This window comes from Falco naumanni, chromosome 8, assembly GCF_017639655.2.
Source record: "Falco naumanni isolate bFalNau1 chromosome 8, bFalNau1.pat, whole genome shotgun sequence".
NCBI classification, from domain to species: domain Eukaryota; kingdom Metazoa; phylum Chordata; class Aves; order Falconiformes; family Falconidae; genus Falco; species Falco naumanni.
This window is the reverse complement of record NC_054061.1, coordinates 50,745,826-50,771,909: the sequence shown is the minus strand read 5'-3', so window position 1 is coordinate 50,771,909 and position 26,084 is coordinate 50,745,826. Positions and strand designations below refer to the sequence as shown.

The window sequence follows — 26,084 nt, the reverse complement described above, 5'->3', positions numbered from 1 at the left end:
AACCCTTCTTTCTCTTGCAGCTGCGGTGTGACGCAGGGCAGGGCTGCAAGGCGCTCTCTCCCTTCCCGGGTCATCCCGGGACAGCTCAGCGCACATCTGGTGCTCAGCCGCACAGCAGCTCGCTGCCAGTCCGCAGAAGCATGCACACACACGCCTCGGGCAGCCGGTGCCTGTGCGCACACCCACGGCCCCAGACCAGCCCTGCACCGCTCCTCCTGCACATGCTGCTCCCACTCCCCAGCCCTGCTCTCGAGGGCGAGCTGTAAATAACTTGCGAGAGATGCACTTTTGCACCACATGTATTTACTGGCTGCTTCAAGGGGGCCAAAGGAGGGGAAACTCTCTGAAGGGTTCGCTCTGCTGCCGTACACGCTGACCCCCGCGTCCCCCTCGGCCTCTCCTCTTGCCCCTGGCCCGCTGGCGGGGGCAGCCCTCTAGCTAGATGCTGGCAAGAAGAATTTTGGAAGCTCCGAATTTTTGGAAAGCTCCAGTTTGGTTTCCTGAGCAGTCTTGGAGGATGCCAAGGGAAAAAGACAAAACGGTGCAGGATGCACCCAGCTTTGCTAGCAGCAAAGGCATCTCGTGGCATGGCCTCCCCGCCCTCCCTCCAAGCACTGCCCTACCTACCAGCAGAGCCACTGGCTGGTGAATTTGGGATGGTGACAGCTTTTCTGCTGCTAGTGGCACACAAGATGAAGCAAAATGATGGTTCCTCTGCCAGTCACAAGGCTTTCCTCCCCTCCCTATCCCCCAAAATCCAGGCACAGGGAGTAAGAGTGAACACTGCACCCAGATGCATAGGTATAACAAAACCCCCCTCAAAACCAAGAAAAAAAAACCCATGCAGGCAAGACAAATCCTGCTTTTACAGAGCAGGAGGCTGAGAACCACCCACATATTTGTCACTGTAGGCAAGAAATTCGGATGTCTCAGGGGAAGGCTACCTGCCAGATACGCCGCCCTCGCCCCATCTCACCCCAGTCACCCCTCACTGCCAGGAATGGGGGTGGCCCTGTCCTCTCTACCCCTGATGGTGCCTGGGGAAGGGGGTACACAGGCTGGGCTGTGTGCTGGGGGTGGTGAAAGCAGGGTGCAGACAGCCCTCCGACCTCCTTCTCTACCTCCACCAGCCACCCTGGCATGGGGGAACAGAAGTGGCACATCCCTGTGTATCCCCAAGCAGCTGCTGCTCCTCTCCCAGCTGCACAGGGGGTAGCAGTGTGGGACACCCCATGGGGGCTGCCACCAGGGTGACCATGTTCAACACCGCCCTGAGCTTTAGGGATAACCCGCAGCTGCCTCCCACCGCAGATCCAGCCGGCCGAGCTGCCCCAGACCCGTACAGGACCCACCACCATCCCTGATGGATCAGCAACACCTCGCCTGTGCCTGACAGTGCTGGGGCACGGGGCTGACCCCTGGGAAGGTCACGGCGCTGCTCACTGTGCAGAGGCCACTCGTGTTTACACTCAGTGACAGTCTCTGCTTACATGGCCTTGCTCCAATGAGGGATGTACAGGCAAACAGCCTCTCACATCACTGACACGCATCGGGCCCTGCCGGTGGAAACTGTGGTGGGGAGAGGGGGTTGGTGTCAGGATGCTAATGGCTCCCAAGCCTGTGGGGGAGCAGCGCTCTCCTCTGGGAATTGGAAGGGAAGGTTTCCATGGCCCCTGATGGCTGTACATTGCCTGGTGCAGGGCTTGGGAGTACAAAGGGTGGGTCTGGCCATAGAGGAGGATGTGCCATGGTGCCCAGCTGGCACCTCTTGCCCCTTCCCCACACACCTCTGCCCTCTGCCTGCCTGGGCATGGAGGGAGGCAGCGTGATGCACCCCAGATGATCCCACTTGTGCGAAGGATCCCTGGGGGATTTCAAGGCAGCTGTTGGTTCAAGACAACCTCTACTTGGCTCTGACCCACTCCAGATGTCCCCATGCAGCAGCCAGGGCTGCAAGTGTGAGGGGTGGTGCAGAACCCCACCTCGACCCTGTTTCCGCACCTCAGGGCCCTGTTGGGGAGACTGCAGAAATCTGGAGAGTTCATTTAGCAACTGAAGTCATTAAGGAATCACATTCAGTTGTCTCTAAGCCCTAACGAAGCCAATTCCCAGCATTAATGATTGCTCTTCCTTACACTGTCAGCCACTAAATATAGCTGCCCATCCACTCAGCACACAGCGCTGATGTTATCTGCTCTGTTTTTACTGGCTCTGCTGCTCTCTGGAAGTTTTCTCTTGTATCAGTGGAAAAGTTCTCTGCTCAGGGAGATGGAAAAGAAAAAATCTATCTTCTCAACCCAATAATTTTTCCACTCCCCTTTGCCTTCTCACACACGTGCACACACACACAAACGCGCCCTTCCTCATTTACTCACTAAGACTCTTGTCTTAACAAAGAAATGCCTCCTGCTGTTGCTGTCAAGTTTGTGGGTGCTGGATTTATGCACAGCTTGGGACACCGGTCAGTGGAAACCTGATTTAATCTCTACAGGGTGGATGATTTCACATGGGTATGCTGCTGTGGTCACACCTTCAGTCTGGCCAGGTACATCCCCCTCCTCTTCCCAACAGGGGAGACTCTACAGGGACCAGTTCTAGAACTGTGTAGCAAAAATCAAAACTCAAAAGAAGCAAGAGCAAAAGTCACTAGGGGAAAAAAAACGGAGAAAATCTTTTCCAGAGAGCTTCCTAGAGGGCTGCCTGCCTTGCTCTGCCACTGCTGAGTGTCACAGCTCATATTCCTCTCTGAAATCACTGACATTAACTGGTGTGGACAAGCAATACAGCTGGACTTTTCATAGATGGCACAGATGAAAGAGAGTATTACACTCATCTAACCTGAATACCACAAAACCAGTGTGAGCCTCAACCCCTTAATTGCTACGTGTCATTTCTCCAGGAAAATATCCCTGTCGTGATTTCAGGGTACCCAGTGTGGGAGAATGCAGAGGTCCCGAAGGCAAATTCTCCCCATGGTTTGTCTCCACACTCTTTGGAACGTGTCTTTTATTTTTAACCTGATATTTATATAACTCCTTGCTTCCAGCCACTTGTTATACCTTTTCTTTAAGGGTGAGATACGTCAAGTCTCAAATGCAGCACAGTTTAAGCACACTTGACTGGTCTTGTAAGATCCCGACCCACTAGCTGAAAGATATTCCACCCACGCAATTCTCTCTTTTTGTTATTTGCCTTGTGATCCTGGAGCCTGGAAGGTGCATATTTTCAGCTTTGCTCCCAAGCCCAGTAGAGGAAGGATTTGCTATTATTTTTAATGGCATCTGACTTTTTCAGCTCATCATGTAATTGCAGGAGTGGGGGCTACAGAACTTCTCCACTTCCTGCACAGCCTTTCCTCTCCAGCTCCCTTTTTTTCTCCAGCCAGGGACTTCTTCCCCTCCTTTAACCCTCTCCTGTTGGAAACCTCTGTCTTGCTCTCATTTTAATTACTATCTTGCAATCTCCAATCTTCACCTTCACTTCGTCTTTTCCCTCTGCATTTTGCTCTTTCCATGGTCACTCCATCCCTCTGTTCAAGCTATTCCTGTCAGCCTGGGAAACCTTTTCAACCTTTTGCTGCAATTTCTCCCCTACGTGACCAGTACTAGGATGTCCTTGAGGGAGCTAGCAATGGGCAGGACCCCACTGGCACAAGCTAGCAAGCTCCTGTGTGAAGGGGAAGAGTGCCTGTGTCCTGGTTTTGGCTGGGATAGAGTTAATTTTCTTCTCAGCGGCTGGTACAATGCTGTGTTTTGGGTTTACCATGAGAATGATGTTGATAACACACTGATTTTTTTAGTTGTTGCCAAGTGATGTTTATACCAAGTTAAGGACTTCAGTTCCTTGGGCCCTGCCAGTAAGAGGGCTGGAGGGGCACAGGAAACTGGGAGGGCACACAGCCAGGACAGCTGACCCAAACTAGCCAAAGGGATATTCCATACCATAAAAATGTCATGCTGAATACATAAACCGGGGGACTTAGCCAGGGCAGGCCAGATCGCTGCTCGGGGACTGGCTGGGCATCAGTCAGAGCGTGGTGAGCAACTGTATTATGCATCACTTGGGCTTTTTTCCTTTGCCTTTGGATTTTATTCCTCTCCCCTTCTCCCTCCTTTTCATTACAATTGTTCTTGTTGCTTATTATTATTTTCATTTTATTTCCATTATTCAATTGTTCTTATCTCAGCCCTCAAGTTTTACCTTTTTCCCCGATTCTCCTCCCCATCCTGCTGGGGGAGGTGGCAGGGAGTGCGTGAGTGGCCACGCGGTACTTAGTTGCCAGCTGGAGTTAAACCACGACAGCCTGCAACAAGCATCTGCCTGTGGTGCTTGGGGATCTCACTGTGCTGGGCACAGCAAACGCTGTCCCTACACAGCCAGCGTGCCCTGGGGAACATGATGGGGAAATGGAAGCTATACAGGCAGCAGGGCGTGGGGGGAAGAGGAAATGAAACAACATGAGTTAACTGGGCTTTGGGACAGACTCAATTTGAGGACTCAGAGGGATGTTCAAACTGAAGATTGCCATGCATGTTACAGGCTCCAAAACATAAGGGTGGTGTCTGCAAAACAGATACCAGACCAGAACATAGAGCAACAGCGTAAGTAAGGAAGGGTTGTGAGGCTTCAACTGTCAGCTGAGAATATTGCAGCAGATTTTCAGTACACCACAAGCCTGAGTAGCCGATAAATATGCAGCCTACAAACAAGCAAACCCAAATTCCTAGTTATTACAGTATGGGCATGACTGTGAAAGACAGTGTTACACCCTATGCATGTCCCTCCCATTGGTAATGCTCCGCAGCCTGCATCGCACCCCACGGATGGAGGTGTGCATGTCACTTCAGTCTCAGCATCTACTTTTTCTTTACTGCCACACACAAGCCCACCAGAGACAGTTTCACCACGCACAGAAACGCAGCTGCTTCTAGGGTAGAGCCCAACCATATCTTGCAGCCCACCAGCAGAGTAGGGGATGTGAAGAATATGGACGTCATGTCCAAGTGAAAGCAAAGGGCGCATTGATTGCACTGACAAAACAACTTTCAAAGTTAAGGGGAGCCCAAAGTTTGCTCTTCATCACAACACAACACCCAGACATGTTCCTGAAGGGGCGGGCAGGAAAACAAAACCCAAAATCAAAATGTGGGGAAAAAACCCCCTCAGACACTAAACCGTTCTTCCCCGCAAAAGCAGACAGCTTTTCCCAGCCCAGAGCAAGACAAACAGCATCCCCACTGACTGCTCAAAGAGCAAGGCAGTTTTTCTGAGTTCCTCACCTTTTCTCTTACTCTGTAGGCTTGATCGGGGAAATGCCAGTTTCTATCCTCCAGGCTAGTATTAAGCTATTAAATGCATCATTTCACCTTGTTTTCCTTTTATTGACTGTCACCTTCAGAGCTCTTCATGGCAGTTTGCTCTCCCACTTCTACCTCCCAGCTCCCCTTCCATGCAGACCAGCCCCACGCTCCCTCCCCAGCAGTTTGAACACCACCACTGCCAGAGCATCTATAACCAGCCTCCCCCCCACACTGATCTAAGTCATTGACACCTCATTTCACTTTTAATTGGCTACAGGTTTTTCATTTAAGTCAGTTGATAACAACCCTTTACTTCTCTGCCTTCCCATTTGGGGCCAGGTGCCCCATGATGGCAGGTTTCCTAATGCTGTTCAGCCCCAGGACGGTGGGACTTGTCTGTTTGCCTGCCCCTTGTCACCTAGCGGGAGTCAGAGGGTGCCACCTCCTCCTGCTGCTGCGGCAGGGGAGGTTTAGCACACACATATCACTGCTCAGAACTTTTGCTGTTTGTACAAGCACGCACATCGCTTTCCTTTGACATAAAAGCCCATGCCAGCAGAAAGAAACCACCAAGAGAAGTGCAGTTTTACCTGGAAAGTGGAAGTTCTCACCTGGGAAAGCTGTGATGGGTTCTGCAAAGGAAAAAAACCAAAACCCAGTATTAAAGAGGGGAATATCACAGACAAGGCCACAGCTCATGTCTCCCATCAACGTGCAGCAGCCGAGTGGAGCAGGCATGTGGCTGTGCCCCACAGAAGCCACTGGCTGGGAACAGTGTGGGGTGCTAGCCAACCTCACCAGGATAGGGAGAAACCTTGTCTCAGCTGGGGACTGACCAGGCACAGTATGTTTCAACTCAGACATAGAATTCAGAGAAAAATATGTCTGAGGTTGAGGGTCATTTGGATTCAGCTGGCTGGCCTGAGTCATCCAAAGACAAAGCTCCACCTGGCCCAGTGATGAAACCCCAACCCCCGTCCAAAATTTCCAAGAGCAATTCAGGTTCTGGCTCAACTCTGGCATCGTTATTCACATGGGAACTATGTTGCTCCTGGACATCCATGCCATGCTCCTCCTCCACCTCACGGTGACAAGAAACAAAGGCAAGTGATTTTTTTCTCCTTTCAAGATACTTTGAAGAAACCCATTACAAATTACTGGATCCGAAAAGCAATAATCGGTACTTATTACTGATTACTTTCTCGCAGAAGTAATAGGCTTCTGATTATTTTTAGATTACTTCTGCATTGTGCCTGTGAGTCACAGAAGCAGACTCTGGCTCTACAGAGTGCTATGAAATCATCACTCAAGTTCAGAATGCAAACGACACATTTGTCAAAGGAAAAAATTATTGTGACTTATTAGTGTTCTTTCACGCTAAGAAGGAATCAGATTACTTCCCAGGATTACATTTGAGAAAACAGTAGCCTGTGCTGGAGTCAGCCGTTCTCGTGGCTCTGAGAGAGAGAGTGCAGCAATGTATCTCTACCGTTTCATTATTATTTTGGTGACATTGGAAATGACCCATGAGTTATGTTAAAGTTTGCAGTGGGAGCCCTTTGTTAGAAGTGACCTAAAACAAACTATCCCTATAGATTTTAAGATTCACATTCAGCTTCCTAGAATGGGACAAATAATTTTGTGTAGCAGCTTGTTGTTATTTTTAGGGCTGGCAACACATGAACTTTATAATTTATTAATGCTTTTGTTTTGAAATATTAAGGTTTAGGTTCATGAGGCCCTAGACACAGTAACACTGGAGCTAGGTGAATTGCTGAGCTCAAAAGACGTTAGATAGGAAATTCTATTAGCGTTAATCATCACTCTTGCTTCTTTTTAATGCTATAGAAGGCAAGGGATTAAAACACCACTGTCAAGCTTTAAATACCGGGAATTTGACATACGGAGTATTAGCTCCTTTGGCAGATGGAAGACAAGCAGAGTTCAAAGCATCAAAGAAACTAGGACCGACGGTGCTCAAGAGCACCTCTGGGGCAGCCCCAGTCCTCTGTTCTATTATTAATGCTGGTTCCTGCACCATCTTCACCATTGCCTGCCTGCACAGGGTGACAAGTGATGGGACCAGACCTTCCCGGGCACCATTTGTCCCGTGGCTCCTCCCCTGAGATATACCCCTCAGAAGAAAGGCTCTGCCCCACCTGGCTTAGGAGGCACTGGGATCCTCCCCTCCCTCGGTGAGGGAGAGGAGAGCAGCTTCACTGAATGGGGCCTTTCAAAGCCCAAAGGGAGAGAGGCTCTGCTCCACCTGACTTTTTCCACTGGCTTCAGGATGGGTTGGTTGGACACTTTGTGGGTGTTTAACCATGAAACGCACCTCCCCCAGGTCATGCAGAAGAGCAGGGCCTCGCTGTTGTGGGCAGCTCTCAGCACAGATCCCACTAACTGAATACTGCTGGTCCCATGCACAACTGGGATGGCTCTAAATCCAAATCCAAGCTAGACAGTGACCAGAGCCATCAGAGGGTGTGCATGGATATGCTGGCTAGAGTAACAGGGCAGGGCAACAGCCCCACCAGCAAACCGCTAAAACGTACTTTTTCCACTTCTTTTTTTTAAAGTCCTCTCTGTCTTTCACATTGAATGAATCCACCTGGCTTTTGGCCTGGTTTGGGGAATGGTGAATTCTAGGACAAAAATTCCTTTTGTTATTCTGTTAACATTGTTGTAAAACCCCTCTGCTATTTTATTTCTTATTAGAGAAGACTCCTTTTGAACTCATTGGCCCCTCTAAGCATCCAATACTGACGGACAGCTGATTTCTTTTGTCCAGCACTTTCCTTTTAAATTTGGTGTATGTCCTTATCACATAGAACAGTCCCCTGGAAACCCTCAGCTGCTCTACCAGCCTTGCACAGCAGAGATGTGCTTCCTGCCTCTCACACCAATGCAGCCAGAGCCCTTGTCCCCCAGAGACTGAGTGGCCCCTCATTTTGTTCATGGGCAACGAAAGTCCCAGCTGAGATCCAGAGGCTCCCAGTAACTCAGGCAGGTGAGAAGTGGCCCACTGGCAGCCCGTGAGCGAAGGCTCTCCAGCCCCAGCTGCCCTGCGCCCCCCCAGCACGTACCCATGCAGTTCTCCAGCGGGATGTCGGTGCCCAGCCGGATGTCATCAAGGGCGAGCTCTCCCGAGTGGCCGCTGTGTATAATTCCCTCAAACACAATCTGTGAGAAATCAGGACAGAAATGTCAGTGCTAAGCTGGGAGGCACTGAGTGGCTGCTGCTCCTGGGGGAAAGGGTAAGAAATCTGCTCCTGGCTTTCCCTGCACACCTGCGGACGACCTGAGACTAGTGCTGCTTCCTTGCCCTGCCTCTGCCACCCCTTCCCCAGGGAAAGGTGCTCTGCAGAGATGGGTTCAGCAGAGAGATCGTTACCTGGCCTGGCAGCACTCGGCTTGCAATTTGTTCAATTAAATGCCGCTTGCATGGAATAAAAACTCAATAAATCAATGTTCCGCATCGCAGGCGACCCCCTGGCCCTTGCAGAAGTGATGCAAGTGGCATAACACTGACTTACAGCAGCAGCAGATTTGGCCCACGGTATTAACTGGGCTATGATCAGGAAAAGGAAGGTAAGGACACAAGATGCACAGCTACATTAACTGTAAAGTGCTGTTCCCATCAACATTATGTAAGAAGTATTGAAAATTTAGAGGAGAAGGGTCAATTTATTCGTACTTAATCACAGGCAAAATGTATCTGCAAAAATAAATAGTCATTAGCTCTAAGAACTGCTGAGTGGAGAGACTTGCATTATTTACATAATGATGCTGTTATTTAGCTAATGCCAGTACATTCACATTTAACGCACAAAGTAGTCAGCCAGCGCCCATCATTCTTATCTGAAGGCATATTGCGTTTACTGGTATTTTATGATAAAGCCAAACACACACATGCAAACTAGTCACACGGCTCCAGTGCAAAGCTTTTGCTTTATATCTCCCTGCCTATTCTTGAGCGTCCAAATAGTCACCTAGGGCTAAGTATTTCACAAACCTCCTCTCCACATTTTAGGTGCCCCCCTTCATCTGGGGTGCCTGGGTGGCCCAGACCCATGCCTGCCTGCAGCGACACCTCCCTGAAGGGCTGCCACCTGGCTGTGCGGGGGACACTGTCAGAGCTGTTAGTTCCAAGTTTGAGCCATCAACCCATGCGGGAGGCAGCAGTTTGGAGGGGTCAGTGGCCTGAGAGCGGCAGCACCCCAGGTCAGGGTTGGGGCTGGGAGCCAGCTGGAGCAAGGCTCCCTGCCGCAGTGGTCATCAAAGTGCTGCCTCAAGCCTGCGAGTACGTTTCCTTCTGCTTTGGAGGCTGCTGGATGCCATGCTGATGCTCATTAACAAGTGACAACAGTAGCCCTGGCTCCCTGGCAAACGGCACGCTGCCCAGAAGGGCTAACCACGCCAAAGGCACTCCTGGAAGCAGCAGCCTCTCCACGGGGTGCTAGCACGGCCGTGCCAGAGGGGCTCCGGCGGCTGCGGCAAGCAGCAGGGCTCCCTCCAGCTCATCCCTTCTCTTCCACTGATCTGAGAGGGGGACAGGGCTGCACCCAGCCCTCTGATCTGGTCTAAGGTATGTGAGAAGTAGATTCACAAAGGAGCCCACATGCCCTCTTCCTTCTCCCCCATCAGCACTTGCAGCCGAGGCTGGAGAAGGGCTGTTTGCTGCCTGCCCATGAGAGCGGGCTGTGCTCCCTCCCATCTTCCCACTTCTGGCTGAAGGGTTTGGGTTTGCTCCCTAGAGCTGTGCACCTGCCTCTGGTCAGACTATCTGATGGCCATCAACCGGGGAGGGAATGCACAAAACAAAATGAAAAAAAAATAAAAAGAAAGAAAAGTATTTGCAAAGTGGGAGATTTGAGGAATATAAAAGGCAACAGGCTGAACAAAGGCCCAAGTCTGTGCAGAAGACAGGCACTCTCTGAATAACAAACAGTGTCGTTTAGTTACTATGGTAACTTGAGAAACACAATGAAAACAGCCACGTTCCCTAATGATGAATGGGCCCTGGCTCTGCAATGCTGAAATAAAGATGCTGGAGATGCCTGCCTGGTCCAGCACACCTTCCCCAAGCATCTTACCCTGTACTCCATGTCATAGCTCGGCAAGATGATGCGGCCTTCCCTCCACTCCTCCCCTTGGTCTTCTGCGATGACCCACAGCACCTTGTGCTCCTGGCTGGCTTCCCGCCAGACCCGCAGCATCACTCCATTGCTGCCCCACGCCTGGTACTGGAAGACCATGCAGACAGCACTTTGGGGCAGATAGATGGTGGGGCTGATGAGCCGAGCTCGCTGCCCTTCCCTCCTTCCACTGCTTTGCAGCTGCAGGTAATTCTTGCCATCTGTTTAAAGAGAAAAATACGTATTATTTGTTGTGGCCACTTGCAACAAGTGTCTCACCGCCTGCCAGGCAGCTTTGACAGCGCTGGGCAGGACCTCACGGCCATGCCTGCAAGAGCAGGGTCTCGCACTGGCACCCTCTGAGCGCAGCAAGCCATGCCGCTGCGGTGCCCTGGGCAGCCTGGGCAGGGCACCGAGGAGCACGCTCCCCTCACCAGCCACCACCATCTGGTAGGAGACCGACAGCAAAACCAGAAAGCGGTAAGCTGAAGATCAGCATAATTAGGAGAAGTTAAAGAACAGTTATTGTCAGAAGAAGCGACACCATGATAATGACATTGGTGTGTGTGTGTGTGTGTGTGTGTTTATTCCGCTGGGAGCCTGCTCAGTTAACAAGCCTGAGGTGGGTTTTTCTAACTGCTGGTACTGAAAACTCATCTTATGATGGGGATCTCAAGCTGTGTTCATCCTGCCTCTTTTCATCCCCAGCGGTAAATACTCCACCATCAGGATCTAGCTGACAGTTTTGTTTTGAGGATACACATGACAAAATGAAGGCCTGGCTCTTAGTTTTTCCGTAATGCAGCAAAACAGCCCCTAAAGCACAGCACAGAGGAAGGACGTGGTCCCAGCAAGTGAAGTAGGGACAGGCGACAGCTGGGTATTGCAAACTTGAAGGTAGCTGAAATACATGCAGCAGGGGATTTACTTGCTTTAATATTACATTTAAATTGTGCCATGCTTTTTGTGACTTCTCAGGGAGCAGATTTGGTATGTTTGATATCCCAGGAGAAGTTCAAGGCTGAGAGTGGAATTGGAGATACTTGATCTGAATACCAATAGCAGCAAAAGCCCGTGGATACAAATCCCTGGGCACAGCTGATTTGGTTTGGAATCAGTGGTTTCCAGCCCTCTCTGATGAGAAGCCTCCTCAAGGAGTTTCCCATTTGCAGCTTGGATGCCTGGAGTCCCTTAGCACAGACTGAAAGCCAAGCGTGTAGCTGACGTGGTCCTTACCTCCCCCCACATCATGACCAATAGCAGGACAGAGCCCCTTGGGTTGCTCCAGCTGCAGTTCCTGCAGTACAAGGTGACACAGACAGGCCAACAGCAGATATTGCTGTATTTGGCATTTCAACAGAGGGATGGACATGCTACACAGTGGGCATGTGTCACTGGTGCTTCATGCCAGCATGTGCATGCCACCCCGCAGCCCAGGGGGGTTACCCCTGCCCCAGGGCCATGCCTGGGGATCCGTCGCTTCCCATCCCCACGTCTTAGCCTGCTCCACTTGACGGGCAAAGCTCTGAGCAGCAGCTTGCATCCTGCTTGCCCTGCTCCCTCTGTGGCTTCAGTGCCCACAGCAATGGCAGAAGAGCAGCGTCTGCACTGAGAATGTTCGCTAAGTGCACTGAAAACACCTCCAAAACTTAAACCAGAGAGACCTGAACTTAGAACCCCAATCCTGAGCATCGCAAGTCACGTCCCACTCGGAAAAGAGCATCTGACCTTGCTGACAGTCAGCAATCCGGTGACATGCCAGCCTAAGGGAGACGTATCAGTGGTTGCACAGCCACTGGCCCTGCTACAAGTTTGTCACTGCCAGAGAGCTGGGCTGAAACCCATGTTTCATGTACCATGAGTGACACAGCTTTCTAAAATAAATTTAGGACAACAGCAGAAAGATTTGCCATCACTCTACTCCTGGGATGTATGATCAAAATATTTCAAAAGCGTATCCACTCCATATGAACTTTCACTGAGTTTGCTCCGTGAAGGACAAATCTGTCCCTGACCAGCCACATAAAGAGCAAGCAATACTTTCCAGCACCTATGAAATGTACCTGGGCCACTTGGCACTTTATGCCAACAACAGTAGCAGAAAAAACAGACGAAAGCATGTTTGCCCACTCCTGCTTGAGTGAATCACTTGAAGAAGTAGCATGCCGTTCTCTAATGGAGGAGTGTTCTTGTGATTTACCTCGGAGTGGTAGCAGTGGAGGAGGAGATGTGGGAGATAAACAAGTGGAGGAAGAAAAAAAAAATGAACAAGCTGTACTCCATGCCTAAGGAGCGATAAGGCATAATAAGTCATCAAGGTCTCCTGAATTAAAATCCTCTTTTTGTAATTCACTACAAGCCTCTTCAAAGAAAAAAGCAACAACAAGAAAAAAGCAGCAACAACAAACAAGGTAGAAGAGCAAATCAGACAGTGATCGTACGATTATCTCACAGCTGAAATGGTCTCACAGGCAAATCTTTAACAAAAGCACCAGCCAGGCTCAAGAATGATCAAATCCAGGTCCCCAAAGTTCAGGACCGACTTTTGGTACCAGTGTTCAGGCCGCCTGATCGAGTGCAGGGATGTTAGCTATCCTTGGATCCACCAAAGCCCACAGCTGACCCCAGGGGGCTGTGTTAATTGTACAGCTGGACACCCGCCACGATCTGCACCCCTCGCTGGGAGCCAGCGGTACCCAGCGTAGCTGCCTCCACCACTTCAGCAAAAGAGCCTGTGTGCCTCTGAGTCATACCTCTCCTTCCAGGGATGACACCAACCTCCTGTTTGTTCCCATTCCTATCAGGCTGTGAAATCAAAGAAACTCCTGAACTGCAGCCAAAACCAATGCCCCTTTCAGCCACACAGGCTCTTTCAGAGCCATGGGAGCCCTCTCAAGCCCTGCATCTCCTGTGGTCCCCACCCAACGCTTGCTGGGGCCCACAGAGCTCTCCAGGGACCCAGTGGCAGTCCCAAGGGCTATGGGAGGCTCAGTCTTCAGGTGATGAACCCAGCTGCTCCCCTGCAAGTAGCAGTGGGTTTGGGCACCACATGCTCCTGCTCCTGGTACCAGTTTCTGGAGCAGAAAGCTGAGCACAAGCAGGCAGGACTTTCTGCGTCATTTGAAGATGAAATGGCTGGATCACTCTAGTGGCTAGTTGGACCTTCTGAAAAGCCTTATGAATTTGCTGAGACTGACTGAACAAGGACACTGTGGAGCTAATTGTTGGAACAGCATGTGGGAGCTTGGTGGTTCCAGTAGTCACTGTTTGATACAGTAAATGGAAGCCTTTGGCACAGAAAGCACCTGACAGGCTGATTTCCCCTGCTAAAATGCTTGAAGGGAGCCTTGCAACGATGAGCTGATCGATTCTTCCAGGATCAGAAATGCATTTTAATCTTTTTCCCAGAACTTTGCTTTGCAGCCTCTATTTCAGCTAATACAGCAGCTGCATCCCCCACTGAACTGGCACTGGTAGTTCAAAGTGACGGCTCAAAAAAGGCAGAACAAACCTGCTCAGGCATTTTAACCTACTGCTGGTTTTTGCAACTGATGCTACAGCATAAATCTCATGGAAGACTTATGGGATCATCTGGATGTAGGGGAGCCAGAGGAGCGTGAACATGCAACCACCCCAGCCAGACGATGGCAGTCACTTGTATGTGCATGGCAGTGAGTCCAGGATAAATCACCAGCTGGGCTCTGCAAACAAACCATCTGGCCAATGTGGTTTCCTCTTGGCACACCCGTCCTCTCCTGCTAGCAAGCCATCTGAGAGGACATTAGGGGCAGCAGGGGATGAAGCCTCGCAGTTTCAGTCAGGCTGCAAGCCTGAGCCACGACAGCTTCCCCCCTCTGCAAGGTCAGCCTGCCTGTGCTTGGGTCCTACGCATCTCACTACCTCTCCCAAGAAAAGCACCTTCCCTCACTGGTCTCAGCAGCACATCTGGAGGTTTTCCAGCAAAACGTGTCGGGCAGGATGTACACAAGCAATTACTGAGATTTCAGATTGCCCCCCCCCCCATTTCCACCTTGCTGGATATGGTTGAGTTACAAGCTGCTGCTCCTATGGAGGACCCACGCTGAATTGCCTTCACTTATGTCCCTCCAAAGGTCACCGCACTCTTCTTCATTGCAGAGCTTGTTTCACTGTGTGTTTCAGTGTCAGCGCTGCAGCCTGCTGGCAGCCACCTCTTGTCTGTCAAATCCCATAGGTGACACCTTCAGTCTGAGCCCCATCACCTGCCTGCACAGCCCCAAATGTCACTCTGGCCATGCTGTGCCAGGGCCAAGGGGACATCCCAGTGGGGTCTGATCCTGCCATTCTTACGGGGCAAGTGAGCTGGAGGTTGCATCAGTCCTTGCCTTTCCCAGGAAGCGGATCAGCTCAGATCCCCTGGTGACTGCAGGGTGCTCTGGTAGCAGGGGGATGGCAGCTGCATGAATATGCAGATTGAAATTGGATAGTTATTATTTTTTAATTTTATTTTATTTTTTTTTGGCAAGTCATACAAATTCACCTCAAAAGGCTGCCACCATAATTTCAGTGACAGGCCTCTCCCCAGTGACAGACTTTCATTTATGGAGGGAAATCAATCCTCCGTAAAACTAATATTTATATTAACTAGATCACTGTGTCTGCTGGAAAATCCCCTCAATTTTGATTATGTGTTAATTAGCCTGCCAAGTCCTTGCCGTTTCAGACTCTAAATCAGTCCATGAAAAGGCATAAACCCCCACACCTGCCCAGAACCAAGCCCTCCACCTGCTCTCTGGAGCCTTTCTAATGGATGGGCCATTACATCCTCTCTCTTAATTAAGCCTCGCGTCCTCAACAGCATGGCATGATTGTGAGTCCTGCTGCCTCCCCTGGGAGTGCAGGGAGGGCACAGTGTCCCTGACAAACCAAATGCCAATTAGAGCCTGACATTTATGCTAAGTGAACTGCTTGCCACCACGCCGAGTCCACCGCCAGCCTGGCAGGCACCCTGTGTGCCCCTACATGAAACGGTGTGCGCAGATCCACCCGCGCCCCGCGTTTGTGCACGCACAATTAAAGGCATTAACAGAGCCATTGCTTCCACCACACAGGCTGCACATTGTGGCTTGCTCACGCATGCGTATGCTTTCCTAAACCAGGCTCTGTGACTCACAGGCTGCCAAGTCACTGCTGCGAAGTGACGGAGTGATGCACACGTTAAGATTTGAGAGACAGTGTCTTGTTTTCCAAAGAGCATTCCAGCCTGGTTTTATAGGCAGTGTGTGTCACTGGTGTCTGGGTCCAAAAAATGACTAAGGATTGAGACAGGCAAGCAACGAAGAAATGGGTGAGCCGCAGAAGAATGGTTTCCTCTCTGCCTCCAGCCCAGCCCAGTGAGCAGGAGCTTTGCTGGCAATGCAGAGGCAGATGGTGCCTGTGCCCCTTCTCTCACGAAAGACAGTACGAGCATGAGGACAGCCACAGCCTGGCTACAGCCTGGCCCCAGCCCGTGGCCGGGACACTTGCACATCCCAGCCGATGCTAGCAAACCTGCCGTGATCTGGGTGCTGGGGCATCCCAGCTCCACCGTGCTGCAGGCAGCCAAAGCATGAATGACTTTTTAGAGTTTGCTGTCTTCACTGTGCAAACAAGTCAGGAGAGCTGCGTACAGCTTTGCTGAGAGGCAATCTGCACCACACATGGGGTGAGCAGGGAGAGACAGAGCCAGCTATGTGGCCTCCTTTCTCCTTCCCACAGTGTGCAGCTGCTCACTCATTGCACAGAAGTGCTTTACTTTCACACCACCCCACAAGCAAAACTCCCTCCTACTTCAAAGGGGACAGGATTGACCCTAGAGGTCAAAATGTGTCCCCAAGGCACAAGCTCTGAGAGTAGTCTCATGAGAGTTAAGTGCAGACCCAGTTCAGTCCATTCCTGCTCCATTAACACCACGAAAACCTTTCTGCTAGTTTGCACAGAGTAGGATGAAGGCCTTCAGGCAGAATTTCTCATGGATCGCAGGAAAAATATGAAACTTTCCCTTTTAAGGATCCCATGGGAAAAACACAGGAATGGTAAAGGGTCACCATTGGCTCAAAAAAAGTACATTTGTTTTCCTTAAAAAAAAATAGCTCTTACAAAACTTCAATGCACTACTAACACCCCTCTGCTGGAAATGCTTCGAAACAAATAAACTTTTCCCTGCAGCGTCTGCCACCCGAATAAGCAGCATTCCTGACCCTCAAAGCCAGCAAGGCCACGGCCCACAACAGAAGCCCTCGGTGGGTTTTTGCAGCCCAGCCCAAGAGCTATGCGGTCTGGAGAGCCGCAAGGCTAAAATCGCTTTGTTTTCCGTGTGCACGTACAGCTGCCGACATCCGAACACCGTGGGGTTCACAGTGCTGCCAGGGCTCTGACCCTGCTGCCATGCTCCCCCAAATGAGAAGCAGTGTGTGGTGGAGGTGCAGATCCCACAGTGCTCTTCTAGGGCCATAAGATATCTACTTAACGACTGCAAGAAAACTGGAGGGGAAAAAAATGACTTACACGAATTCCAGCTTTTCAGTGCCGGCTTGCTAGTGTAGCACCACTGAGAGCAATGCAACTGCACTTACCCGCTGCGGATATAACCCAGGATTTTTACACCCTTCAGGATCAAGACCCTGGTGAAATTCAGAGTTGGTGAAGAGTTGAGGTGCCCAACTTACCAACCCAGACTTCTTTTCAGGTCTTAAGACCTCTCTCTGTCTTGACACAAATGGCACATTGACATTGCATGCAGCAGGAAGGGGCTCGAAACTTCACTGAAACCTGAACTTTTTGCTCCTTGAAGCTTGCTAGGTGCAGCTAAGGGGAATCTTTCTACAGATAGGAAGCATCTGAAAATCCATAGAGGGAAAAATCCTGGCAATCTCTTGTGGGGGCATGGAAAAGGGAGCAACAGTATTTTCTAGGCTTGCAAAGGGCAGGGTAACAGCTGGAACCATGCTGGGTTTCTGCTGAGTTGGGCACTTTGGGTCAACTTCCACCAACAGGGTCCCCAGACATGTAACGGGAGCCTGCAGGAGAGGACGTGGAGCTAATCCATGGTGTGAAGAGCCCAAGGAACAGAGGGCTAAAAAAAGAAATGCAGAGCTGCCTGAAAGAGTATCTTGGAAATAAAAATAGTGGAATGAGAGCAGTGGGTGTCTTGTCAGTCTTGAGAAGTCCTCCGTGCCAAAGACGAGGAGGAATTGCATACAGCGCATAAAATGAAATCGGGAGATATCTGAGGAATTCAGGCCTGTCTCTCAGCAGACTTTTCTAATCAAGTGCCTCACAGAGGATATTTCACCATGGTCATTTCCTTCCCCCCCTCTCTCATGTAGACTGAGCCAGGGGTCCTCCTTTCATTATTTTTTTTTTTCCTTTTAATTTTAATTCTTGTTTTGCAATTTTCAGAAGAAGTAGAAACACATCCCACATGGCTCTTAAAGGCACAGCACATTTCCTTGCTACCGTGGAGCAGCCCAGGCTTCTAGCCCAGGCCAGCACCTTTAAATCATGAGTAAATTGGGATCCAGCAGCTTTGAGTTCCCGTTAGCTTTTGCCCTGCCCCTAAACCAAGCACAGCTGCTCTCCTTCACCCAACTGCTCACCCCAGGGTGGGGAATTCACAAGAAAAGACCACCCCGAACAAGGGCTTTTCATTCCTTGCTCCCTGGAGTCTGAAGATGAATTTTCTAAGTAGAAACAAAACGCTGGAGGGAACGTGAGGGAAAGGCAGGGGAAGAATGGGGGAGTGTGAACTAAACAATGCTTCGATTCTGTCCCACTGAGGGGCTGGCATCGCTTCTGTTTCATGTTTCTTGAGTTGCTTTTAAAAGCTGTGTGAGGAGGAAAAAAGCAAATAGTTGTTTCCTTTTGTGTCCTGTCTTCTTCATTTCTAAGAGCAGGACCAAAGCGAGGCAGGGCAGCGATGCCTTTGCATGCTGGCCACTCTGCAGCCTGGTGCGGCATGGGCAAGGCAGCGGCACGGCCGCCGGCAGGGCTCATCTCTGCCCGATGCTGATGCCACGGCAGTGCCAACAACCAACCCTCAGCCTGTGCCAGGTGCCTGCTGCTGGCACCCTCCAGCGCTGTGGGCAAGTCACTTCAGCCCTTGCAGCAGCCACCTCCTCTTCCTCCTCCTCCCCTGCCCATGACTTGCCGAGCGCCTGCACCCCGTCCGTGCTTCAGTGCCTGGCTCAGCCTGGCACCGTAACCCAGAGCTCTGCGCACCGGCACCGCACTAGATCACTGAGCTCAGTAGCAGAATGTTCCCCTGGCCGCAGCAATGAGGTTTTGCAGTTCTTAACTGACTAAGAAAGAGAAGAAAGGGTAGAAGAAGGGTAAAACCCCCCCAAAACTGCCTGCTGAGCCATCTGAGGCAGCACCAGCCTCTCCCGGGCTGTGCACGTGCGCACACACGCGCATGCGCACATACGACACAGTCTTCTAAGAAACTATGGCCAACTAATTGTAGAGAGACTCAAGGGAGAGGAAATGAAATGAAAAATTGAGTCTGAGTTATAAAAATAAGTAATTTTTATCCTACTTGCAGGAGGCTTATATTAATTAAACATTATTACAGCAAAAGAGATGGGGAGGGTTATTAAGTCTGGGGCTTGCTGTAAGTGTTCTCTCCTGTTGCCTGAGGCTGCACTGAGCTCCAGATATTAATCTTCCGAAGCACTCAAATGCTGAAGAGATAAACACTTGAAATATGAAAATATTTTTCTCCATAGCAGACACAGTGTCCCTATGTCATGCCAAAGAATTTGTCAGATGTCCATATATGTTGCACTTAACAGCATTACCGTGTCTCTTGGAAAATGCCGAGCACCTCAGGAGCTGAAGAGAGAAATGATGTGTGCATTTATGTGGGGGTGATTTGTGTGTGGAGATGTAGCAGATTCTCCTCTTCCCATATGTTTCTGGAATACATATTTTCCTCTTTAGCACTGCCTACCAGGTGTTGGCTGCACGGCTTTCCAACTGGCTGGCAGCACTGCCAATCTGGCCAGTGCCTCTGCCAGGTGGCTAACAGGTTCGCCTGAATGTTTGCATCTCGAGACTCAACCTCACTGGGGGGAGGGCGGGGAGGAGCCCACAGCATGCATGGCACCCTGGGCGCATGGCACACAAACACTGGAGTCACCAGGCATCGGAGCAGAGCTGGAGACAGGTAAGATCAGCCAGCTCTCCCTGGGGGAGCCCTGAGTTTGATAAGCAATGACTGATAGTGAAGAGAAGCGATGCTGCGGTGATGCAGTCAACTGTTACAAGGAAACTGGCAAATGTTCTTCATGCCACCCGTGCCACAAAGTCAGTAAGGGTAAAGCAAGGGCACTAGTCCCAGGGCAAGTTCCAAGATGTGAGGCTGAAGAACCTGATCTATCAACCACACTGCCAGAGGCAAGCTCCCTTCCAGCCCATGCCAGCACATCTCAGTGAGGTCCTCCATACATTAGGCTCTGCCATGCTCATGCAAATCTTCTGCTTCTAAAGCACAGTAGAGAAAAAGAGCAAAAGTCAAACAGCAAGAAGCTGGCGTATTTCAGCATTTTTAGGGCTTAGCTCATCTTTCACTTGGAGGAGGTTGAAATCCAGCCTATGCAAGCCCGGAGTGCAGAATAGCTGAAGACTATAGGCAACCCGAGCAACATATGGGAGGAAGAAATGCATCTCTAACAAAAGAGGAAATGCATTCTGCAGAAAAAGCACTGGGTCCTACAGAAGATGTTTGGATCAGAATGTGGAACAGAGCCTGGGCTAACCTTCATAGCCACAGGGGGTTCAAAGCCCAGTGTCTGACTCAAGGCTATCTCAAGAGGATAGTTAGTATAACTCGGTGCCAGCGGTCACAGACCTATAAATAAGTCATGAACCACACAGCAAAGCATCTGAAAGCTTCCACAAAAGAAAACGTTCAGCTCTGCACAGCCTTCACAACTCTCGACAGCTGTCCAATAATCAGTCATACTGTTCACACGGAGAAAGCCCCATCAGCTCCCTCTTCCCTGCTTTGGTACGGTATTAACCGTCTTACCAGGCACAGTCTCAGAGCTTGGTTCAGAGTTGCCCATCCAGGTGCTTGTAGGCTGCACAGACCACGTATAACCCGTTGCCAAGTCATGTGACCAACCACAGAGGTCTTCAGGGAGATCAAAGTTGCAGTTGAAGTTCACAGGGAGGTGGAAATCTTACAAAAAGAAATAGAAGCAAAATAATAAAGTTGGATTAAAAAATGACCTGCCCGTGAAGGGTTGCTATTAAAAAACAAGCCAAAACTAAAATAGCTGGCAAGCCATAAATACTGAAGAAAGCATGAAATCTCACTCACGCTGATGCTTTTAACCCATCTCACATTTCGTCAGCTCCAGGGATCAGCCTTAAATTCTGCATCATCAAAATGCTCACACCACGTCCTGTGGCTAATCCACCAAACTAAGCAAATATAAAAGCCAGTACCAAACGCTTGCAGACTCTAATCAGCACCTTCTCTTCAGCCCCTGGAGTGGTCAAATATTAAATGCCTTCTTAAATGTCAGGGAAGAGCGCTTCCTGAGTGCCCTGTGCTGATCAGTTCCTGCTCTGGCTCCAAAAGGAGAATCTCAAGTGCTCCAGAAACCCAGCTCCTGAGTGACAGATCTAGCCACTTGCACCAGACGGGAGCTGTCTGTCAACGGGGTGAGCTGTCACTCACCCCTTCCTACCTTCTTGTGGAAATGCTACCAGGGGAAACATGGGGCCACCATGAGCTCAGGCTTTTGGATTCTGAGTGAAAGGAGCCAGCCTCTATTTCTAGCTCCACTATGGACTCACCACATGGTCTTTGGGCGAGTCATTTAATTTTTCATCTGTGAAACAGAAGCAGAGCTAATTCCCCTGTGTCAACAGCTTTAAAAGCTCTGGAGAGCTTTCCTGCAGAGACAGGTCTGTGGGCAGGAGGGCATATACCAGAGGCTGCACGTAGCAGCAAGGCAGCTGCTGGCTCCTTCAGTTGGGGAAGCAGCCAGAAGGCACGGAGGCTGCAGAAAAGATCCGAGACCATCCCAAAGACTCAGCGGACATGCACGTCAGAGTCCAATTATAGGCCGGGTTTTTCCTGAGCAAAGAGGAAGTTTTAAATCACAGTGCCCGCAAAGTGAGTGATAGCCAGGAGGAGGTGAATGACTCAAGCGATAGGCATCAGGGAACTTTGCTGTGAGGGGCAGAGGGCTTTCTTTACATGCTCCCACTCCGAAATAAAACAATGCAGATCATGGATCCTTTTATTCCAATCTAATCTCATACCCTGGAGAGCAGCATTGTTTCTGTTTGGCTGTCATAAATCTGATTGTCCAGAGAAACACTCTCATTGTTTATGGAGAACCAGAATGAAAATTGTTACTAAATCTGAGGGAAGCTGATGGGAAAGCTGCTTCCACGCTCCACAGTATACTCCGCTTGCTCTCCTGCCCTGGACTGCACCCAGGAACTGTGTTGTTGCAGAGATTATTGCTGGCCTAAATTTCCTCTCTGCAGTTTCCCACATGCCTCAATGGTAGCAGGGTTGCACAAGTTTATCACTGAGGCAAAGCAATAAGCATCAGGCCCTTTGAGATACTTCTGCAACTTGCATTTCCAGAACTGAACTACAGCAGAATCCTGATGGGAGGTGTGAAAAAGCCACTTAATGTTCTTTTTAGAATTTATTTATTTTAATTTTTTTCTCTGGGGCTGGAAGCTGAAATGACAGAAGTCCTAAGAGATATCTCAAAAGGCAGCTTTTCCTCAGGAGATTTCTTGTTGCAGTCCTTGCATAAATGCCTCAGCCCCAGCGCTGAGGCCCAGGCTTTGCTGTTGTGCCCAGGGGCACGTATCTCCTGCATACTGCACAGCTCTGCCAAGCCCTCTCTCCTTAATCTGGACATTTCACAAGCTTTAGATGCTCACATCCCCCTTGCAAGGAGCAGAATATGATGTCTGTTCTTTTACAGGTAGGAATCTGAGGCAGAGAAACTTAGCTCCCCCAGCACTGGCTTTTAACAAGCACAGCACGTAGTCTAAACTAACGTTCAGCCTCTTCTGTAGTCAGTAGAGGCAGGCAAGCACCACAGATACCAAACCATTTCTGTATATCTGACAGCCATCTAAGGCCAGGAGGACAAACTCCTGCCTGGAGTTAGTGTTCCCCTCTCTCTGCTGCTGGCACAAGGCGCCCAAACTGTCCTCCGAAATTTTAAGCAGCTGATATTAGGGAAGATGATCCTTAACATATAGGTGTTCAGGACATCAGCCTTCTCCACGTGTCGTGATTTACTCCCACAGTTGTGACCTCTGCAGGAGCTCAGCATACCGAGCAGCCTGAATCTCTTTCCTGAATCACCTTCTGAATTTATGACATCCAGCCAAGGGGATCTGGAACACAGGTGACTCTAAACAGGGCACTAAGTGAGTTTCCTCAGGTCACGTAAGGAAGCTGGGAGAACAGCTCTTCAAGTCCCATACCCTAGGGACTGAATTAGCTGCTATCTCTTGCTCTTGCATCCTTTCTTGATATAACTTATCAGATTTTGTTTGGGCTTTTTTATCTTGGCCTATCACTAATAATATTACACTAAGCTTTCCAGGAATCAGCCCCATGTATAGGAACTAATGGGAAGATAAGAGTATTTGCTTAGCTCTTAACCCATCACTTATTGAGATGAAGATGTGCTGCTCTGATACATACCCTCCTCTTCTCCACAGCTATCACCACACTCTGTTGCCTCTTCATCAGTTGGGTATGGGGTGGTGGTCTGTTCGCTCTTCAAAGTGGGCACCAGTGTCTCTGCAGTGGGCTTTACATCTGAAAAAAATGGAGCAGAGATGCTATTTGCCACAGACAGTACAAAAAGCCCAGGTAGGAGGAAACAAAGCAAAAAATCTTTTTCTCGTGTTCTTATAATGTCAGGAAGACATAGAACAAGAATACCATGAGATTTCCACGTGTTACAAATGTCAGCATGGTTTGAACTTCAAGTGAACTGGCTGTTTCCATATGGGAGTTCTTTTGATTTAGAGTTCCTGTTGGACAAGGCTCTCCTCTAGACATACATGCTACTTTTTCTCTTAATTTTTTAAACGACACTGGTGTTGGCAATCCACTTAGCTGTCATTACCGGATAAGAGAGATCACAGGCAGAATGTCTTTTTCTTTCATAAAGGCATATGACATGTTAAAAAACCCACACACAACATTCCCACCAATTGTGCCAATTTATAAAACAAGTCACTCAAACCCACAAATGACGTAACCACAAGCGGACCCAGAGGATCCCCTAGTGCGCTCTGGCTCGCTGCAGAAAGCATCTGGTTTCACACTCCAGGCTCCTGACTACGCTTTCAAAGGGTCTCTGTCCAATTTCCCTCTCTCCAACATGGCCCGTGTGAAACAACCTCCAAGCAGGTGTCAAGGGAAATTTAAGCAAGAAAGGGAAGGATATTAAGATCAACAGTAAACGACATTAGGTTCCAGCAGTCTCTCCTTTTACGGGCGCGTTAACTGGAGTACAGCAGGCTTGATTCTTTCCACTTTTAAAAAGAGGCTGCTTTGCTCAGTTATGTGTGATTGTGTTTCTTTGTCGGCACCCTTCAGGATATCATTTAATAACGCCAGAAGCAGGAGGAAATGGCTAAATACATTGAATATTTTCCATAGGCTCCTTTCTGCCCTTTTATTTTCCTGTTATTAAACATGTTGCACATAAACTCTCAGCATTCTTTTACTTTTTTTTCCCCACTGGCTGTCTTTTGTTCAGGATAAAATACCAAATAACCTCAAAGTCTTTTAATTTGTCAGTTCAAATTTGTTACAACCCCATAAAACTCCAAATGCAACAAAGAAGCAAATTGCAAGCAGCCAGGCACAGAAAAATGTCATAAAAAAGGAAAAAGAAAAAAAAAAAAAGCAGCAGGTGAAGGCAACATATCAAAAGCTGCAAGTTATTTAGAGCTGGTACATTTTTTTAGGTTGTTGTTCTTGTATATTGAGATTTATAGCTGAAATATGACAATGTGGAAGGACCTTGAAAGCCAAGTCCCATACGGGACACAGATGCTGAGAGGATGTAAATCAACAGTGCTGCATTGCCCTGGACAAGCCACAGATACGTGTCTTGAAAAACCAGTTACCATGGCAGAGCTGAAACATGATGGTTACAAGAGATAATGAAAATAGCAGGCAGGACAACGTGATGTGTGAAATGGAAAGTGAAAAAGAGATCTTGCTTGCTTGCTTTCTCTCTCCCTGACCCAGCAAGTGTCTGTGCAACTGGTGGTAACTGCTGATCAAAATGCAAAGTCACTGTGCAATTGAAACCAGATGTTGGGAACTTCAAAGGAGAGAAAACCAGCTGCAAGTAAACATTCATCAATCTCCACTCTTCAGAGGAAAAATTTTGGCAGGTCTTTGAAAGAAGCCAATTGCTGACTCTCTGCTTCCCAATTTTTGAGGTACTAGCCAACTAGTTTGTGAGCTCAGTTGCTGTTCAGTTACCTGTTTGACTTGGTAATTAAGATGCTTGTTGCCGATAAGAAAGAGAAACAGCTGTGCAGGATACATATGGGCTTAGGCCCTCACTTGAAAATATTTTCAATCAGCTTGTTTTAATCCATCTCTTAATCTTGTTCCCAAGCAAGTGTGGTTGCCTGGGTTTTCACAGCCAGTTCTGTAACTTGCCTGGGTCCTCCCAGCGAAGGAGGGCTGTACCTTGGCATTGTCGAGGACTGCTGCTTGTAGCCAGCCTGGGTTTAGCATGGAGATAATGCTATGGGCTATCTCTGCTCCCCAGGTTGCATCAGGGATACAAATGCTTTTTATAACATGGTGAATCCACAAGATTACAAGCCCTGCTCTGATTAGAAAGCTGAATGCCTTTAGATCAATAAAGCTACGAATATTTATGACTTGGCAGTTGAGTTTTAAACATTGCAATGTGGAAATGATTAGACAGCCACACTGAGAAATGACCATAAACCACCCTGCCTGGATAAAACATGGGCTGTTACTGCTGATACTGAAACTGAGCGTGGACATAGCCATAGAAGAAAATTTGGAAAAAATAGCACAAGAAGTTGGGGATGCCAAGTCCCTCTTATTCTGATTTGGAGGAGCGCAATGGTGGGGCTGATGTGTACATGGTCAGAGGTCTTGTGCAACTGCCTCCCTTTGCAGCAGTGATGCAGCACTGTGATGCACCAGCCAGCAGCGGTCTGCAGAGATGGGGCTGCTGGAGACTCCCAGGAGCTGCAGGCAGCAGCGATGCAGGAGCTGCCTGACCACTTCCACATCGAGCCTCAGCTCCCGCTGCTCGCATGAAAGCCACGGCGCCTGCTTCTCCTACAACATCCCAAAGACGCTGTAAGATTTAAATTCAGATCTAATCTTGATTTAAAGTCCAGATAATTTACAATGGATTCTCAGTCCAGGGGGAGATTTGCCATTGATTTCAAAGGTGAAAAATGATCATTATTAACTGTGTGTACGCGTGTTGTCTGATTTGCTGTTAAGTGTTTGTAATGCATCTCACAGCACATCACCCAAGGAAAGGGTAGTACAGACTCCAGAAAAGGGTGGAAAAAAACTCTGCATCCTTTAAGCTTCCTAGAATGGGAATTCTTA

General features: G+C 49.2%; 1 protein-coding gene across 7 annotated transcripts in view; it reads right to left on the bottom strand.

The window, feature by feature from the left end:
- NRP2 (neuropilin 2) overlaps positions 1-26,084 on the bottom strand; it is a 90,678-nt gene that overhangs the window by 15,353 nt on the left and 49,241 nt on the right. For 4 of the 7 annotated variants that reach the window (XR_005829356.1, XM_040604001.1, XM_040604003.1 and 1 more), the window contains exons 11-15: positions 23,154-23,270; positions 20,487-20,639; positions 10,397-10,659; positions 8,387-8,483; positions 5,891-5,932 (exon numbers count right to left, since the gene is read on the bottom strand). Coding sequence is in view for 6 of the 7 variants with exons in the window: in XM_040604001.1 (XP_040459935.1) it covers positions 5,891-5,932; positions 8,387-8,483; positions 10,397-10,659; positions 20,487-20,639; positions 23,154-23,270 (672 nt within the window). In the remaining variant the exon portion in view is untranslated. The remainder of the gene's footprint in view (positions 1-5,890; positions 5,933-8,386; positions 8,484-10,396; positions 10,660-20,486; positions 20,640-23,153; positions 23,271-26,084) is intronic. The other 3 variants (XM_040604002.1, XM_040604004.1, XM_040604007.1) reach the window with 1 other exon arrangement.